General features: G+C 39.1%; 1 protein-coding gene across 2 annotated transcripts in view; it reads left to right on the forward strand.

The window, feature by feature from the left end:
• Positions 1-18,135, forward strand: part of GABBR2 (gamma-aminobutyric acid type B receptor subunit 2) — an 866,539-nt gene that overhangs the window by 733,698 nt on the left and 114,706 nt on the right. For both annotated transcript variants that reach the window (XM_043976613.1, XM_043976612.1), the window contains one exon: positions 2,765-2,887. In XM_043976613.1, the coding sequence (XP_043832548.1) occupies positions 2,765-2,887 (123 nt within the window). The remainder of the gene's footprint in view (positions 1-2,764; positions 2,888-18,135) is intronic.

Genomic DNA, 18,135 nt, shown 5'->3' on the forward strand with positions numbered 1-18,135 from the left:
CTTACCAATGTCCAACAGGCAACAGGTGATGTAAGATTAGAGTACGGGTCAGAGTCTAGGACTAGTTAAATATATCTGAGTCATCTGCATAGAGATAAGCTGATGAAGTCATTAAGAGAAAATGTAGAGAGAAAAAAAGGGTGGGAGATAAAACAGAGCCTTGAGATATGCCCAGTTAAGGTTTATCAGGATATAAAAAGATGCAATCCAGCAACAATGACCACTTCTCTGAGATATTGAGGAAAAGATGCATGTGTAAGGGATTTAGCTAGCGTAAGTAGCCTCAACAGTTCTTTCCAATCCTGAAACTCCATTATTCTATGACTCAAACAGCTAGGGGGCACAGTGAATAGAGTGCCAGACCTGAAGTCAGGAAGACCTGAGTTCAAATCTGGCCTCAGATACTAGCTAGATGACCCTGGGCAAGTCACTTAACCCTGTTTGCCTCTGTTTCCTCATCTGTAAAATGAGCTGGAGAAGAAAATGGCAAACCACTGTAGTATCTTTGTCAAGATAATCCCCAAAAGGGGTCACAAAGAGTTGGATACAACAGAAAAAATTACTAAATAACAACAACATGATTCTAGGTGGAGAGGAGTAGAATGAAAGGGTACACCAAGTACATTATACTAGAGATAGACTAACCATCAGTGAAGAGCTCTCAAGAAAGGACTGGTATGCCCAGCCTTTTTCCAGGGTTATTCATTCTTGAGTTATTCATCCCTTCTACCAAAAAGTCTGGGATATTAAAATGTCATCCTACTCTCCTTAGATCTGTCCTTTGTACTTAGCATGTTATATTTTGTGTTATAGTTTTCTTTGTATTTGTTTTATCTCTCCTACAAGATTGTAGGTCTATCATAGTCATCTAATACATATTTGTTGGACTAAAATTAATTAAAATCCTCCTCATTACCATTTCAACCTTCCTTATCCAGGCAGTGGGGAGTTTTTCCTGGTACATTCTGCCCCATTCAAATTGAACCCTCTAGTTAGCATCTACTGTTATCATCTTGGAACATCAATCTCCTCCTTACCAAAACCAAATCATTCACACCTGGGCATGAAAGTAAACTGGGGTCATTTCTTGGAAACTCCTTTTTCTAATGGGAGAAGTTTCTGCCAGTATGTCAACAATCTACAAACTCTGGTTTATGATCTCCCAGTCACTAGGCTCTTAAACTATGACATTAATTTCTTTTTAATTTTAAATTTTTTTAATTTAAAAAATCAAACTATGGCATTGTTAAGTTGGGTTGTCAAGTCAAATTTTCTATTCAGCTCAGGTCTTTTCATCATGAATGCCTGAAAGTCCTCTCTTTCATTAAAATCTGCTTCTTCTAAAAGGATTCTGGGTGGGGACCTAGTAGAAATAGAATTGAGATTGGTATTTGAATCCTGCTTCTGAAACATACCATCTGTGTGACCATGGCCAGGTGCCTCAGTCTCCCTAAGCCTTAGTTTTACCCATCAATAAAATTGAGATGATGATATATAACCCACCTTATAGAGGTTGTTGTGGGAAAAAAAAGGACTTGATAAACCTTAAGGCAATGTTTAATGTTTTCGTCAGTGTTATCATCAACTCTTCTAGGAAACCTGAGCCTTAATCTCAGTTCTGCCACAAATTAGCAGTGCAACCTAGGGCAAGTCACTTTATGTTCCTAGGCCTCAGTTTTCTCACCTATAAAATGGGGTTTGGGTGGGAAGAAAAGAAGTATTTTTTAAGTGCCTGTTATGTGCCAAGTACTATGCTATGCTTTAGGGATACAAAGAAAGGCAAAAGATAGTCCATGCCCCGGAGGAGTTCACAATCTAATGGAAGTGACAACATACAAAGAGCTGTGTACAAACAAACTCTAAACAAAATAAATGGAAGATAAGCAACAGAAGGAAGGCACTAGAATTTAGAGGGATTGGGAAAGACTTCCTATAGAAGGTGGGATTTTATCTGGAACTTGAAGGAAGATAGGGAAGTCAGGACACAGAGATGAGGAGGGAGAGTATTCTAGACATGGAGGGCAGCCAATGAAGATGCCCTGAGCCAAGAGATGGAATGTCTTGTGTGAGGAACTGTGAGGAGACCAATCTTGAAGAGTATGTGGCGGGTAGAGAGCAGCTGGGCAAGGTGTAAGAAGATTGAAAAGGTGGAGGGCTAGGTTGTGAAGGACTTTGAACATCAAACTAAAGAGTTTATATTTTATCCTGGAGCTGATAGAGAGCCTCTAGAATTGATTGAGTCAGGGTGGGGGAGCGATATGGCTAGACCCAAGTTTTAGATAGATGCCATTTATTATCCCCACTTTACAATTGAGGAAACTGAAGTAAACAGAGGTTAAGTGACTTGTCTAGAGTCACACAGTTAGTAAGCCAGCTTTGAATTCAGGTTTTCTTGACTCCAGGACTAAAACTCTATTCATTGTGTCACCTGACTTCCTCTTGGGAGATGGAATAGCTGGTTCCTAAGGTCCCTTTCAACTCTAATCTAAGAATCTATTAATCACCTTTCCAAATAGGGGTGAAAATCTCAAAGAGAAGGATGCCAAGGATCATAGGAGACCAGGATACAAGTGTTCAAGCCTGTACACCATTCCTCTTCTATGTCCCAGTCTACTTCAAAATGAAAATGTCAAAGGAGAGGAGAGGAATTGGGTTCACAGCAATAGAATTTAAACACCCTATGGTGGGTGACATTCCATCAGCTACCATATAGAAACCCCTAACTCACCTCTTCCTTCTGTTCTACTCTTCCTTGTCCCTCCAGATCATCAAAGACCAGAAGCTGCTGGTGATTGTTGGAGGGATGCTCCTTATTGATCTCTGCATCTTGATTTGCTGGCAGGCTGTGGATCCTTTAAGAAGGACAGTGGAAAAGTACAACATGGAGGTAAGTGGCCAAATTTATGCCTAACTCATTGTTGTCCATTACTCTCCTTCACCCTTCTGCAAGGTCTTTCAGAGTACCCTACCAAGTGCCATTAAATGATTTCTTAGAAACATACCTTTAGGGCTAGCTGGTTCTTTACTAAAGAGAGCTGAAGGGTATAACAGCCTCATGGGACATTACAGTGGAATTCTGCTACAATATCTTACTTGCATTATTGCAAAGCAACATTCACTAGAGTGATGTGCAGTGTGGGAAAGTCTGCTCTGTATAAAAGAGGATGCTTCTTCAATAGCCCAACGCGAATTTTCTGGAAGGCAAATAAAGAGATCAACAAATTTTATCTGTATTCTGAATAAGTTCCTGTTTCTTAGTCTCTTAAAGACTGGATAAACCTGGCAGCAGAAGGGAATTCTGGGATATGGGCAAGTGTCTGTAAGAGATGCTGTTGTTATAAATAATAGATTATCAGGATGCATTAGCAGATTTCAGAATAAACTCTGTTCCGTGCTCTCCAGCCTGTAAAATCAAGATTGAAGGCAACTACAGGAAAGGTCAAAATTGGCTCGTTAATTCAGTATTTAGCACTTTGGGTAGACACTGTAAAACCTCATTTGTTTAGATGTCACTAATTTGAAATTTAGTGGAATTTTGATGAGGCCGGGATGAATTTAGTTATACATGGGCCATTAAAAAAGGAGTGTTCTAAATCAATTAATAATACAAACAAAAGAACTGGGTGGTGTTTGGATTTCTTAGAGAAAAAAAAGAATTTTCAAGCATTTTATAATCATTCATTTACACATGATCAATTGACATACAAATTACACATCAAAGTTAAGTCTCCTAAGAAACTTTGCTAGGGCATGGTTCATAAGATCATATATTCTGAGTTGGAAGGGATCTTAGAATTCATCTATTCCTACTACCTCTTTTTACAGATGAAGAAACTGGATTTCAGAGCAGTTAACTGACTTGCTCAATGGGATACAAACAACACATGTGAGATCTAGATGTGAACCTAGGTATACTGACTCCAAATCCAGCTATTAGTCTATTTCCAATTATTGTATAAATTTGAGAATTTGAAAATATATGTTTTTGTATGTTTCTAAGTATTATATATACCATATACAATTTAAATGATGTCAAACCAATATGATAAATTATTCTATGGGGGCAGCTAGGTGGTGCAGTGGATAAAGCACCAACCCTGGAGTCAAGAGGGCCTGAGTTCAAATCTGGCCTCAGAAACTTGACACTTACTAGCTGTGTGACCCTGGGCAAGTCACTTAACCCCCATTGCCCCGAGGAAAAAAAAAAAGGAAATTATCCTATCATTTCAGATTTTTTCATTCATTCAGCTTGGTCTCAGCCCCTTTTTGCCTACCCACCTCCCAGTCAAATTAGTCTGTGTTACTGAGGTTTTACTCTCTTCTGAAATTGTATTTTCTCACTCATGTGAATACACTGTATTGGATGCTATATAGTGGGCAGTATGCTGAATTTTGTTTATAAAACAGATTCTGTGTGAAAACCAGATGGAACACTTTCGTCTTTCATCCTACTGAGACAATTAGGTGGCACAGTGAATAAAGAACTGGGCCTCGGGGCAGCTAGGTGGCACAGTGGATAGAGCACCGGCCCTGGATTCAGGAGGACCTGAGTTCAAATCCAGCCTCAGACACTTGACACTTACTAGCTGTGTGACCCTGGGCAAGTCACTTAACCCCAACTGCCTCACTAAAAAAAAAAAAAAAAAAAAAAAAAAAGAACTGGGCCTGGAGTCAGAAAGACTTGGAGTTCAAATCTAGCCTTAGACATTAGCTGGGCAAGTCACTTAACTTCTGTTTGTGTCTATTTCCTCAGCACAGGGATAATATCAGTGCCTACCCTGCAGGGTTGCTGTGAGGATCAAATGAGATAATATTTGTTGGTTGTATCATGCCAAGCATTCTTTTGTGAAGTAATGCATTATATTTGTATATTCTATAAAGCATATATAAATATATATATATAAAACACATTATAAATTAGTCACCCCTCCCCCCAAAAAATGCACAGTTCATGGGTCATTTGGACAAGAAGGGCTATTTGGTGTATCTATCCTAATAAGAGGTGATTATGGAAAATGTAATTTCATATAGCAAATCTACTTCATTCAAATCTAGTTTTGTGCAATCTGATTTGAAGGTACAAAGTTGGAGCAGTGACAACAACACTACTTTTAGATCATATGGACAAATGGTATGGACTTATTCATTCGTGCAACAAAAATGCATTAGGCACCTTATGTATACAGAGTTCTATGATAATTACAGGGGGAAAAAAAGGTTAGGTAAGACATATCTGTTTCCCCAAGGAACTTACAGTCAAGTAGAAGATAAGACAGATATATATATATATGTATGTATGTATATGTATGTGTGTATATATGTATATATGTATATGTATATATGTGTGTGTGTGCGTATATGTGTGTATATACACACATACATATATATACATATATGTGTGTATTGACAACTGTAATATATATTATGTGAAAAGTATGTAATCTAGATCAGGTATGGAGAACCCCGCTCAGGGCGATACTATAAAGGAGGGTAGACTAGGTCTCTAAGAAAGGCAAAGACCAACAAAAATAGATAAATAAAAGAAGAAAGGTTGCTTGATTCTCTAGCAGCCCTGAGGTCTTTTTTTTCCTTGGGCAGGGGAGGGGGGGTGAAGGAACAGTGTTGAGGGTAGAGGGAAGTACTAGTTATGTCCCTGAGGAGCTAGTTTGACTATTTATGGTCTTATCAGTAGGGAAGTCAAAAATTTACACCTTGTCTAAAGATTTCACACTTTGTAGAGGAGACAGAAGAGGGGCCCCTCCTCTGGCATATCTGGATATACCATCTGGGCATTAGAGAAATACTGTGTGAGTTCCAGAAGGGAAAATAAAAGAAAGTTCCTAAAGGATTAGAAAATAAAGATGGAAACATTTGGGTTATCCTAGGTGGTGCAGTGGATTGAATGCTGGGCCTGAAGTCAGGAAGACTCATCTTCCTTAGTTCAAATATGGCCTCAGACACTTACTAGCTGTGTGACCCTGGGCAAGCCACTTAACCCTGTTTGCTTGAGTTTCTTCATCTATAAAATGAGCTGGAGAGTGAAATGCAAAACAATTCAGTATCTCTGCCAAGAAAACCCCAAATGGGGTCATGAAGAATCAGATGCGACTAAAAGAACAGCTCAACAGGCAAGGAATTCAATAGGCAAAGAGGATTCCAGGAGAAAATTTCAGGCATGGAGAAAAGAGTGAGTAAAGACCTAAAGAATGTTTAGGAGATGGAGAGTATCCTAGTTTGACTGAAATATATTTAACAATAATGAACTATTGCCAAACCCGAGAATCTGAGGCACTGTGACCTCTCCTTCTCCTCCTTCTCCTTCTCCTTCTCCTTCTCCTTCTCCTTTTCCTTCTCCTCCTTCTCTACTAAGTGCCTCTCTACATACACTATATATAACCAGGTTCTTCCTGTGGAAGCCTGGCCTATATTGAAATAAATTAGGTTCTTTTTCTCACACTCTTTGGCACCACCACTTCAGAAGCCCTTGGAAAATTATTTAAATCTTGGGTTTGGGTCATATCTAGTCTCCCCAAAAAGTAGTAGATAGGAATAATGTATACCTTATACAATATAGATTTATTCCCTCACTTGAAAAGAAATGTTTGAAATAACCAACACCTACAAGCATTCATTGGGGGGGGGGGGGCGCCGTGGCAATGAGGGTTAAGTGACTTACCCAAGGTCACATAGCTAGTATGTGTCAAGTATTTGAGTCCATATTAGAACTCAGGTCCTCCTGAATCCAGGGCCAGTGCTTTATCCACTGTACCACCTAGCTGCCCCAGCCTACGAACCTTCATTGACAGAAACAACAAGCAACAGCAATAACATAATACTGTTATACTCTCTTGAGAGGTTGATATTTTAAAACATCAAGACATGATGCAGTTCATAGGGCTGTTAAATATTTTACATTTCAGCTTAGTTCTATACTATCCATACAGTCCCCTCCTGGTTCTCATCTTCTAGTAAGTAAGCCCAGAGATCAAGAGTCAATGGCCATCTTCTCCTCTACTGAGTGCTTTAATGATATAGGAGGGACACCTCCAGCACTGAGCAAACACCCAAGATCTCCAGCCTCTCAAACTCACAAAGTGAGTGCATCTCAGGTTCATGACTCAGTCACCTATGATCAGGCACAGAAACACAAAGCTCATCTAGCTGAGCCTTTTCTCCAGCTGTCATATGGAAATAATCACTATACTGCTGAGGTGAGAGAAAGGAGAAGCCTGACATGGAGAGCTGAGAGAACTGAAGAAAGAGGATAGGCCAGAAGCTGCCTCTCCTTTTCAAACTCCATTCTTGTGGCCAAGAGACCAATGAGTGGATTGCTTCATTCTCCTGCCCTGTCTGCATCCTTCAGCAGTGAGAAGATGCCTGGGGTCAGTCAGATGCCGGCAGGGCAGCTCTGTGCATGCCTGAGGCTTATCTTACACATAGAATATATAGAGGGGGGAGGTAACAGCCATCAAGCTATGACCACCAAGCACCACACTAAGCCTTAAGGATTCAAAAACAAAAGTGAGATTCTTCCTACCTTCAAGGATTTTAATATCTAGTTGGGTGGGGGCAGCTAGGTGGCGCAGTAGATAAAGCACCGGCCCTGGATTCAGGAGGACCTGAGTTCAAATCCGGCCTCAGACACTTGACACTTACTAGCTGTGTGACCCTGGGCAAGTCACTTAACCCTCATTGCCCCATGCAAAAAAAAAAAAATCTAGTTGGGTGACACATCTTGGATGTATTCAGGTATATACAAATAGATAAAAGATAATGGGGGCAGGAGGGATATTGGGAATGTCTTCGTGTATTGTATAAGGTGACCCTTGAACTGAACCTGGAAGGGAAAAGGGTATGCATTCTAGAGACGGGCATGGACATGGAAACTGGAATGTCATGTACAAGGAACAGAAAAGAAAGTTTGGTTAGTCCTGAGTGGAGGTAAAAGGGATAAATAAGTATGTAGTAATAAAGCTGGTCAGGTAGGTTGAGTCAGGTTCTAAATGGCTTTTAATGCTAAATAGAGGAATTTATATTTGATCATGGAAGTAATAGGGAGCCCTTGAGGTTTATTGAACAGAGGAGTGACATCATCAGGCCTATACTGTAGGAAGATTACGTTGACAGCTGAGTGGAGAATGAACTGGAATGGGGAGAAGTAAGGAAAGAAAAGTGGGGTGGTGGCAGATTCTGGGAGACCTTGAATGCTCAGCAAGGATTTTGAAGATACCAACAGTATCTCCTTTGGAAATTTCTCTGTGCATTCTTTGGTCAGGTCCTCATTTGCTTCTCTCATTTTAGTTTTGCCCTTTCTTCACGTTGGCATGGTTACAAATTATTTTTGATCTGACAGCTTTGTTCATTTACTATAGTTTCCACAATACACTTGGTAACTTCAAACTGTTGTTTTCTCACACATGCCAGCTGTTGGGGGCAGGTCTGATGCTGGCGCTGTTAGTTCAGGAATAGGGAATTAAAAAGCATTTGCCAGTTAACAAAAGGAGATTTGCTTGGCTCTATGGATACAACAAGGATACAGAGACATAGCTTCTGTAGATTTGCCCCCCCATCTCCATATGAAGGCACATTTGGTGGACAAGGAAAAATGTGGGGTGATCTTTCGACATCCACCAAGTTGGAGGGACCCAACTCTACATAGATGAGATTTTTTATGCCCTTAGGTGACCAGAAAGCTGTATCAAAAGAAGCAGAGGCTAATCAGGTCCTGGTGACAACTTTGTCTTCTGTTAGGGAAAGCTAATCCTTGTTACGAGAGGACCCCCCACCCCACCCCGGGTGAGGCTTAGTTTCCTCATCTGTGACTCTGTGACCTGTTTTGTCTCTGTCTCACACATGTGTGTTTGTATATACACAAGTCCATATTTACTATAGGTTAGTGAATAATGAATTGGGGGGTGGGGTTAGGTTGACAGGCAGGAGGAGGGAGTGACATCACAAAGAAGTAAAAGTTTCTAAGGAATGTCTCCTGAAAAACATGTCTCCTTTGGTCTTTTTTACAGAGTAGAAAGAGGTTGTTGTCTCTGGGTCTTCTTATCAGCTTGGTGCCTTCTTGTACCCAGCCTGGACTTAACTCTCCACATGTCTTTGCTGATTAGCTCAGTCCCCAGTGATTGCTTGCCTTAGGGGTGTCCAAGGGTTTTCAGCACTGGGTCACGTGTGAAGCTATCCAGATGTGTGTGTGCTGTGAGACTTTTTCATTGTTGACAATGTTGAAGATTTATCTATTAGCGATTCAAAAGATATGAATGTTTTATCAGTAAGGCAAATGCAGTCCCCCAAAAAAAGCCAATCCAATCGATTTTATTTATACAAAAATGCACAGTTAAAGGCTTAGAGCTAGTCACTATCAATTCTGATCAAGTCCATTAGCATGGTATTATTGAACAGACTAAATTATTCTTGAGACCTACAGTGTGTGTTTAATCAGGCACATCCTGGTTCTGACTTCAGATTTATATCAGTGATAATGGCTTTCAGTTACCATTGTAGCAGTTTTATAAAATGATATCAATATTCACAATGGCCCCAGGAGCCAAACATTACCCAGTGTTTGGCCACTTAAGCTAGAAATTTCAGGTGGCTGGACCTTGTTGCCCCACCTTGTCCTGTGTGTTAGCTGTGCTAACCTAATGTGTTAACTAACCAGTTCAGGTAAAAACATTTTAAATAGAAATCTCTTGACCTACAGCCAGGTATCAAGAGAACTTCATTTGACAGATAAGTCACATGTTGAATGCCAAAGGTCAGGTTCAGAGGTCAGCAAACCAAAGTCCATGAGTCAAATCCATCCTTCCACGTGTTTTTGTTTTACATTTTAAAATGTAAAAACCATTCACCATCTGGCATGAGGCCAGATTTGGCCCATGGGCCATGGTCTGCTGGTTGGCCCCTGTTCTAATTGGTTAAGACCATCATTGGTTTCCTATTGGCCCTGGTATACAATACCCCAAAAATGCCTCTGTATATTTATCTTACATATATACTATTTATATACGGTTCTTTGAATGTCATCTCCCACATTAGACTGTGAGCTCCTTGAGGAAGGCACTGATTTTTGCCTTTATATCTCTAGCATTTAGTACAGTTGCCTGATTCATAGAAAGTCCCTAATAAATGCTTTTTGACTTGACCATCTTATTTAAAGCTCTCCACAATCTGACTCCCAACTAAATTTCCAGGATTTCTCAATATTACTTTCATGCTTTTTCCATTTTAGTTAAACTGAGCAGTTAGCTACTCCCTGTACTTAATATTTCATTTTTTGCCATTGAGCAAGTAGTCCCTCGTGTTTGGAATACATTTTGTCTTCACCTCTACTCCATGGAACTCCTAGATTCCTTTAAAGCACAGCTCAGGAGTGCCACCTTCTAAAGGAAGCCTTTCCAAGGCCTTAAGTTATTAGCATTCTCTCCCTCTTAAAAGTATTTTACCTTCCTTTGTATATGTTTTGTGTTTATTTACTTGTGTACATGCTGTATTCCCTCCAATAGAATATAAAATCCTTGAGGACAGAGACTGGTAGGGTTTTTTTAAGTCATTGGATTTTTGTTTCTATTCCTAGCACCCACCAGTTCAGGGTATATAGTAGGTGCTTAATAAATGTTTGTTGAATTGAAATTACTTGAATTTAATTTCACCTAGACTGTTAACAACGAACAATTCAGGCATGGAGTCTTTACTAATATTTTACATTCCTGCTTGATTCAGGGACATAAACTTAGTCTTACAATTACTAATTGATCCATTAATGTAAAATCAATTTGGTTCACCCTTACAATTACTGTCAGCCTGTGGGCATCATTATTGATTCATCAGTTACCAGCTAGCTTATTCTACTCCTGTCCTAATGGAGTACATGGAGAGGACTGGAGTTGTATTTCTGAGATTACAGGTCCTCTGGAACTTGTGGTTCACCCAGTCTGATCAAATATTCTGTTGTTTTCTTCTGTTGAATAGTTGAAATAAATAACTGGTGTTAATATATCTTTTGGCTTCAGTGAAAAGTATTTTAACTGTTATTCTCCTTGACCTATATTCACATTTTTTATTCCCTTTAAGGGAAGTATTTGAGATTCAACCATTCAGTACAACAAATATATATTAACAAAGCATTGGGTAGGTGCTAAGGGAAATACAAAGTTTAAATAAAACATGGCTCTTAACTCACAGAGTTTACAGTCTTATAGGGACAAATACACAAATATCTAGGACAAAACATGTTGTATCGCAACCGAGGAGGGGAAAGACATTACTGATAAGAAAATTAAAGGAAGGCCCTAGAAGAGATGCCATTTGACTTGTGAATTCAATAGGCCTAATCCACAGTGTACATGAAGGCACAGAAGACAAATACAGGGCTTGTTCAAGGAGCAGGAAAAAAAAAAGGAGTCCAAATAATATTTCCTTTACATACTCAATTACTAAATATATTACTGCTAGTAGCCCTTAATTTCTTACAACGCCTTTGGGTTCCAAGTAGTTAGGAGAGAGGACTATGTGAGACAGTAAGATCCTTGAAGTCAAGAGCTGTGCTTTCTAAACTCTCCCAGAATCTAGCACAGTACTCTGCACACAGTAGATGATTAATAAATGTTTGTGGAGTGGAATCAAAACAGATTAAATTTCATTTCAGGTTATTTTAGAGAATACATATATATGTACACACACACACATACACACACACACACACACACACACAAACACACATATATATATATATATGAAAAATAGAGATTTAGCTGACTGGTGAAGCCTATGGATCCCTTCTCTAAAAAGTATTTTTATACCCAAAATAAAACACATAAAAAACTATTTCAATTATATTCAAATATAGTTATCAAAATATTTTTAAAGATAGGTTCATGACTGATCTAACCATTCTAGAGAGCACTTTGGAACTATGCCTAAAGGGCTATAAAGCTGTGCATACCCTCTGACCCAGCAATACCACTATTAGGTCTTTTTCCCAAAGACATCATTAAAAAGGGAAAAGGACCCACATGTACAAAAAATATTTATAGCTGCTCTTTTGTGGTGGCAAGGAATTGGAAATTGAGGGGATGCCCATCAATTGGGGAATGGCTGAACTAGTTGTGGTATATGAATGTAATGGAATACTATTGTGCTGTAAGAAAAGATGAGCAGGTGGATTTCAGAGAAACCTGGAAGGACTTACATGAACTGATGCTGAGTGAGATGAGCAGAACCAGGAGACCATTATACACTATATTAACAACATTGTGTGTTGTTATAGATTTGACTCTTCTCAGCAATACAATGGTCCAAGATAGTTCCAAAGGACTCATGATGGAAAATGCTCTCCAAATCCAGAAAAAAAGAACTGTGGCATCCAGATGCAGATTGAACCATACTATTTCTACTTTTTTTTGTTTTTCTTTTTTGAGGCTTTTCCCTTTTGCTCTGATTCTTCTTTCACAGCATGGCAAATGCAGTAACATGTTTAATGTGATTGTTCATATATAACCTATATCAGATTGCTTGCTGTCTTGGGAAGGGGGGAAGGAGGAGAGGGAGGGAGAAAAATTTGAAACTAGAAATCTTATAAAAACAAATGTAGAAAACTATCTCTACATGTAACTAGAAAATAAAATAATTTTATGATTAAATCATAAAAAGATAAGTTCATGAGTCCCAAGTTAAGAACCTTTGATACTGAGAGTATGGCTTGAAGATCAGCTTTGGTATCAGGATGACTTAATTCATGTCCTGTCTTTGACACATTCTGTCTGTGTGACCCTAGACAAATTATTTGACCTCCCAGTGTCCCCAAAGCAATCTTTGAGATTATAGATTGCAGGAGTTGATGAGGTACAGCAGTAAAGGAAGTTTCCTTATCGAGAAGCTCAATATACCAATGAAATCAGAGGACCAGAGTAAAAAAATAAAATTTTTTAAAGAGTATCTATGGGGCAGCTAGGTGGCACAGTGGATAAAGCACTGGCCCTCAATTCAGAAGAACCTGAGTTCCAATCCGGCCTCAGACACTTGACACTTACTAGCTGTGTGACCCTGGGCAAGTCACTTAACCCTCAATGCCCCACCCCAAAAATTTTTTTTTAATAAATAAATAAATGAGTATCTAGCCTGATTTCTCAAGGACCTGTGTTTTCTTCAGAATGGAAACTCCCGAAAGATTACAACTTAACTACAACTTGAAGTGTTAGATATCTACTAGAGCATCAGAGTTTGTGATCACACAGCCAGTAAGTGTCAGAGGTGGGATCTTGGCCAGACCTTCCCATACTCCATGTCTATCACTTTAGCTTCTATATGTAATCGATCTATTTTCCTAGATGTATTTTAGTAGAGTGTGGTGGCACATACCTGTAATCCCTGCTACTGAGAAGGCTGAGGCTGGTGGATCTCTTGAGCTCAGGAGTTCTGGCCTGTACTGAGCTAAGCTGATCAGGTATCCACACTGAGTGCAGAATCAGTATAATGTGACCCATGGAGCAGGGAGCTACCAGGCTGCCCAAGTTATGGCACACTGGCCCGGATTGAAAAAAAACAAGAGTCAAAGTTCCCAGGCTAATTAATAATAGGATCAGCCAGGCCCATGAGGAGACACTGTACTTCCAACCTAGGTGAGATAGGAAGACCCTGTCTCAAATATATGTGTGGGAGCAGCTAGGTGGCACAGTGGATAAAGCACTGGCCCTGGATTGAGGAGGACCTGAGTTCAAATCCAATCTCAGATACTTGACATTTACTAGCTGTGTGACCCTGGGCAAGTCACTTAACCCTCATTTCCCCACCCCCAAAAAAAGTTCAGATATATGTGTGTATACATACATACATCTAGACACATGTATGTATTCATTTATATGCATATGTAATATGTATTTTATAAACATGTGTTAATATAGACAAATAGACTTTAATATATCAGGAAGGAAAGATGGTACAGTTTTATGGTCCTCTATCTCTCTGGAAAGATCAGATTTGGTGACTGTGATTTCACCAATGCCAGCACTCCCTTCAAAGGCACAGATCATAACCCACCTAAAATAACTACCCATCCTACATTATTTTTTTTCCATGTGCTTCCAGAATCCTCTAATAGAGGGTATAACCAGCCTCCCAGAAGACTTCCTCTAAATCTAAAGGATCTTAAACTTTTATGTATCCTTCATCTCTAAGGCCATCTAGTAAAGCCCATGTGTCCTTTCTCTCAATAATTTTTAATAATTCATAATTAAAGGAAATGTTAAATTTCAGAGGATAGTGAAAATAAAGATGTAAAATTTTCCCATCTGAATTCACAGAACCCCCCCACACACACACCTTGAAATCTATCAGTGGACAAGTTAAGATCCCCTTGTTCCAGGCACTTTAAAATTCTGTGGACAACAGAGTAACATTTGGTCTCTTCATATACTGTCCCTAACTCTCCCTACATATCTTGGCCCCCCTAATTATACATTCCCTAGATGCTGTCTTTTATGCCATGGCTCACATACATAATCCTTACTAATGTGCCTATTTATACCTACCATGTGTCTGTAACCCTTTGTGCTATCTGGAACTTTGATTCTTTAGATATTGTGATGTCCCATTGATTTACAGCCACATCTCATCATGAGGAGCATATGTGTGTATATGTATATACATGCATATATGCATACATGAACATGTGTGTATATATAAACAGGAAGCAATATGGCACAGTGAAAAGCGTCTGGGGAGCTGGGTTAAAATTCCAATTCTGATGTTTACCACCTGTGTGACTTATCCCACATCACTTAACTGGGTTTAATCTTCCTTATCTGCAAAATTAAAGGGTTGGGATGGCTAGGTGGCTCAGTGGATAAAGCACTGGCCTTGAATTCAGGAGGACCTGAGTTCAAATCCAGCCTCAGACACTTGACACTAGCTGTGTGACCCTGGGCAAGTCACTTAACCCTCATTTCCCTGCAAAAAAACAAAAAACAAAAAAACAAAAAATGAAAGGGTTGAACTCCTAAATCCTTCTGTTCTCTTCAAGCTCTAAGTCTATGAGAGGCTAAGCAACTCTCAAAATCAGGATGACTTGGGTTCAAATCATACCTCTGACCCATACTGGCTATGAGATCTTGGAGCAAGTAAGTCACTCACCTTCTCAGTTCCCCAGACAACTCTATGAGACTCTTACATGACAGAATAGTTGCTGATCTGTAATGGTAAAGGGAATTTACCAGTCATCACCAGGAGAAATCACAAGTATAGATCTCTAAACTTATATAGATAGACAATTATATGTCAGTCATTTTCCCTCCATGGGGCAGCAGCAAAGGATTTTCTTAATAGAATCTTAGAACCAAGCGGCACTGAAAACATAAAAGTTGTCATGATAAGGAAAAACTAAAGATAAAACTCCTTTTAAAGGTCTTTGAAAAAACTATGCTTCTTCTATGATCCCCTACCTTCAAAAATTGCAGGCCTCAGAAAGTACAGATCAAAATGTTTATTTCCAAAACAAAAGAACAGGACAGCAAATAAGAGTGTGGATAAACCATCATCCTAAAATAACTCTGCATCTCTAATTGTACATAAAGCATTATTTAAATCCGAAAAATTCATGCTAATCTATGTTGATTGGGCTACTGAGTCAATTATTTGTTCTGAAATAATTGAATTCAATTTGACAAATGTTTATTAGGCACTATGGTTTAGGGCATTACACTTGGTCTGGGAGAGCTTCTAAGATGAAGAAGGCAAAGTCTCTTCCCTCCAGAATGAATATATGAATACATGAATAAATGCAAAAAATTGGGGTTTAGGAATGAAAAAATCCAAGAAACTTGACTGCTCACATGCCATAGATGAGATGGGAATCACCAAATCTGTTCTTTCTAGGGAGATGGAGGATCCACAAACCTTAGCATCTACCCTGTCCCTATGCATGAAAGACCCCCAACGCTGATATCTGATCTATTGATGTAATCTAAGGACCACAGAACCTTGCTCTCTGCACTAGCACTACACCCTTATCATTTCTACACTGGACCATATGCCTTGCAGCTGAACTTTATTTTTATGTGTTGTCTCCCCCAAGGAGTGTTGAACTCCTTGAGTTATGTCTCCAGCACTTAGCTTAATTCTTGGCACATAGTAAATGCTTAATAAATGCTTTTTCATTTATTCATTTTAAAAACATTTACTAAGTGTTTACTATTTGCAAAGCTCAACTTTACATTCCACTTATGCTATACTATATGACTTGCAGATTGTAGATTATTGCAATCTCTGCAGAATCAAAACTGAAGGTGACCCAAATGGCAATGGAGAGACTGGGGGCAGAGGGTGGGGGTGGGGGCAAAAGTAGATGCAGCATATTAACAATAATGTATACCAAAAGTTGTGTAAAAGACAATGTCTGATTGGGTGGGCAGAAATCATAGGTAGTGCATATTCACAGATAGATGCAATACAAATTAAACAGTAAGTGCACAGAAGAGGGTCGTTTAAATCACTTTGAAAAATTCAAGAAGGGAGGGCAGCTAGGTAGCACAGTGGATAAAGTACCGGCCTTGGATTCAGGAGGACCTAAGTTCAAATCCAGCCTCAGGCACTTGACACTTACTAGCTGTGTGACCCTGGGCAAGTCACTTAACCCTCATTGCCCCACCAAAAAAAAATTCAAGAAGGAAAAAAGAAAAGAAAAATTCAAGAAGGGAGAGGTAACTTCCAGCTGTGGAGTCAGGGAAGGCTTTGTGGAAAGACAGCACCTGAACTGGGTCTTGAGGAAAGGGGTTGATTTCAGTAGGCAGATATTTCATGCCACGGGGATGACACAAGCAAAGGCAGGGAAATGGAAGAAAGAGTGATGATACATAATCCAGTTTGGCTGAAATATACAGTGTAAAGAAAGAAGTGTTATACGGGGGTAGAAAGAAAATGATGTGCAGAAAAGGAGGCAACCGACTGTAGGAATGCTGAGGCAGCCAGCTCTCCTAACACATGAGCCAGCCATTTTCCACCCTAGTCAAAAACAAAGATTTCCAGCACTTCTAACTCACTTCAGAAAACAATAGCATGCAGGTCTCAGCAGGCAGCCCAGCCACAGCTTCTTGGCCTTTCTCCTTTCTGGATACCAAGGTGAAAACAACTTAAGGAAAGTTTGGAATGGGGTAGAATTTGAAAACCCTTATCTCATTGCCATGGATTTGACATCCCTCTCTATGGAAACAACAGATGTGAGGTCTAAAAGTCTTTAGCTAAAATTGACTCACCAACTGGTGGCCTGTGCTGATCATGTTTCTATGGAAACGATGAATAGACCCAAAAAAGATTTTTTTAATATTTAATTTTAAGTCTTTACCTTCTTCTTCCTATAATCTGTCAGAAAAGAAATATCAGTACTTCTATACATAATCTTCAAAAAACTATGTGTATACACATGCATCTTATACACACAAACCTATGTCTATATGTATGTGCACATGTGTTTATATGTATACACTGTATACATTTATATACTGATTAATTTAATTAAAGCAAAGTATAGAATGTATTTTCTAAAGGGTATTTAATAGATATATCCCAATTTAATGTTTTAGTATTTATATACATATATATGCATATGTGTATAGCTACACATATCCATGTATTGAGGGTATGTAGGAATATGTGTAAATATAGCTATATCCCAATTTGATGTATTGGTTTCATATGTGTATTGTGTACATATACGTATATTATATTCAGATCTTACATTTGGATATCAAAGCATTAAATTGAGATATGTCTCTCCATATGTAACCCTTAAATTAACCTGTACATATATACACATCTTTATGCACCTGTATACATATAATATATACATATCAAAACATTCAATTTCGGGGCAGCTAGGTGGCACAGTTGATAGAGCACCAGCCCTGGAGTCAGGAGGACCTGAGTTCAAATGTGACCTCAGACACTTAACACTTACTAGCTGTGTGACCCTGGGCAAGTCACTTAACCCCAATTGCCTCACTAAAAAAAAAAAAATTCAATTTCATAAAATTGTAGAGTATTATAGAGTTGGGAAAACCTCAGGCTAGGTCTGAGGTATCTGATCCAATCTCTTCCTGAAGCATGAGCTGTCTCTACAACATTCCCAAGTAGTCACAC

This window comes from Dromiciops gliroides, chromosome 1 (genome assembly GCF_019393635.1).
Source record: "Dromiciops gliroides isolate mDroGli1 chromosome 1, mDroGli1.pri, whole genome shotgun sequence".
Lineage (NCBI taxonomy): Eukaryota > Metazoa > Chordata > Mammalia > Microbiotheria > Microbiotheriidae > Dromiciops > Dromiciops gliroides.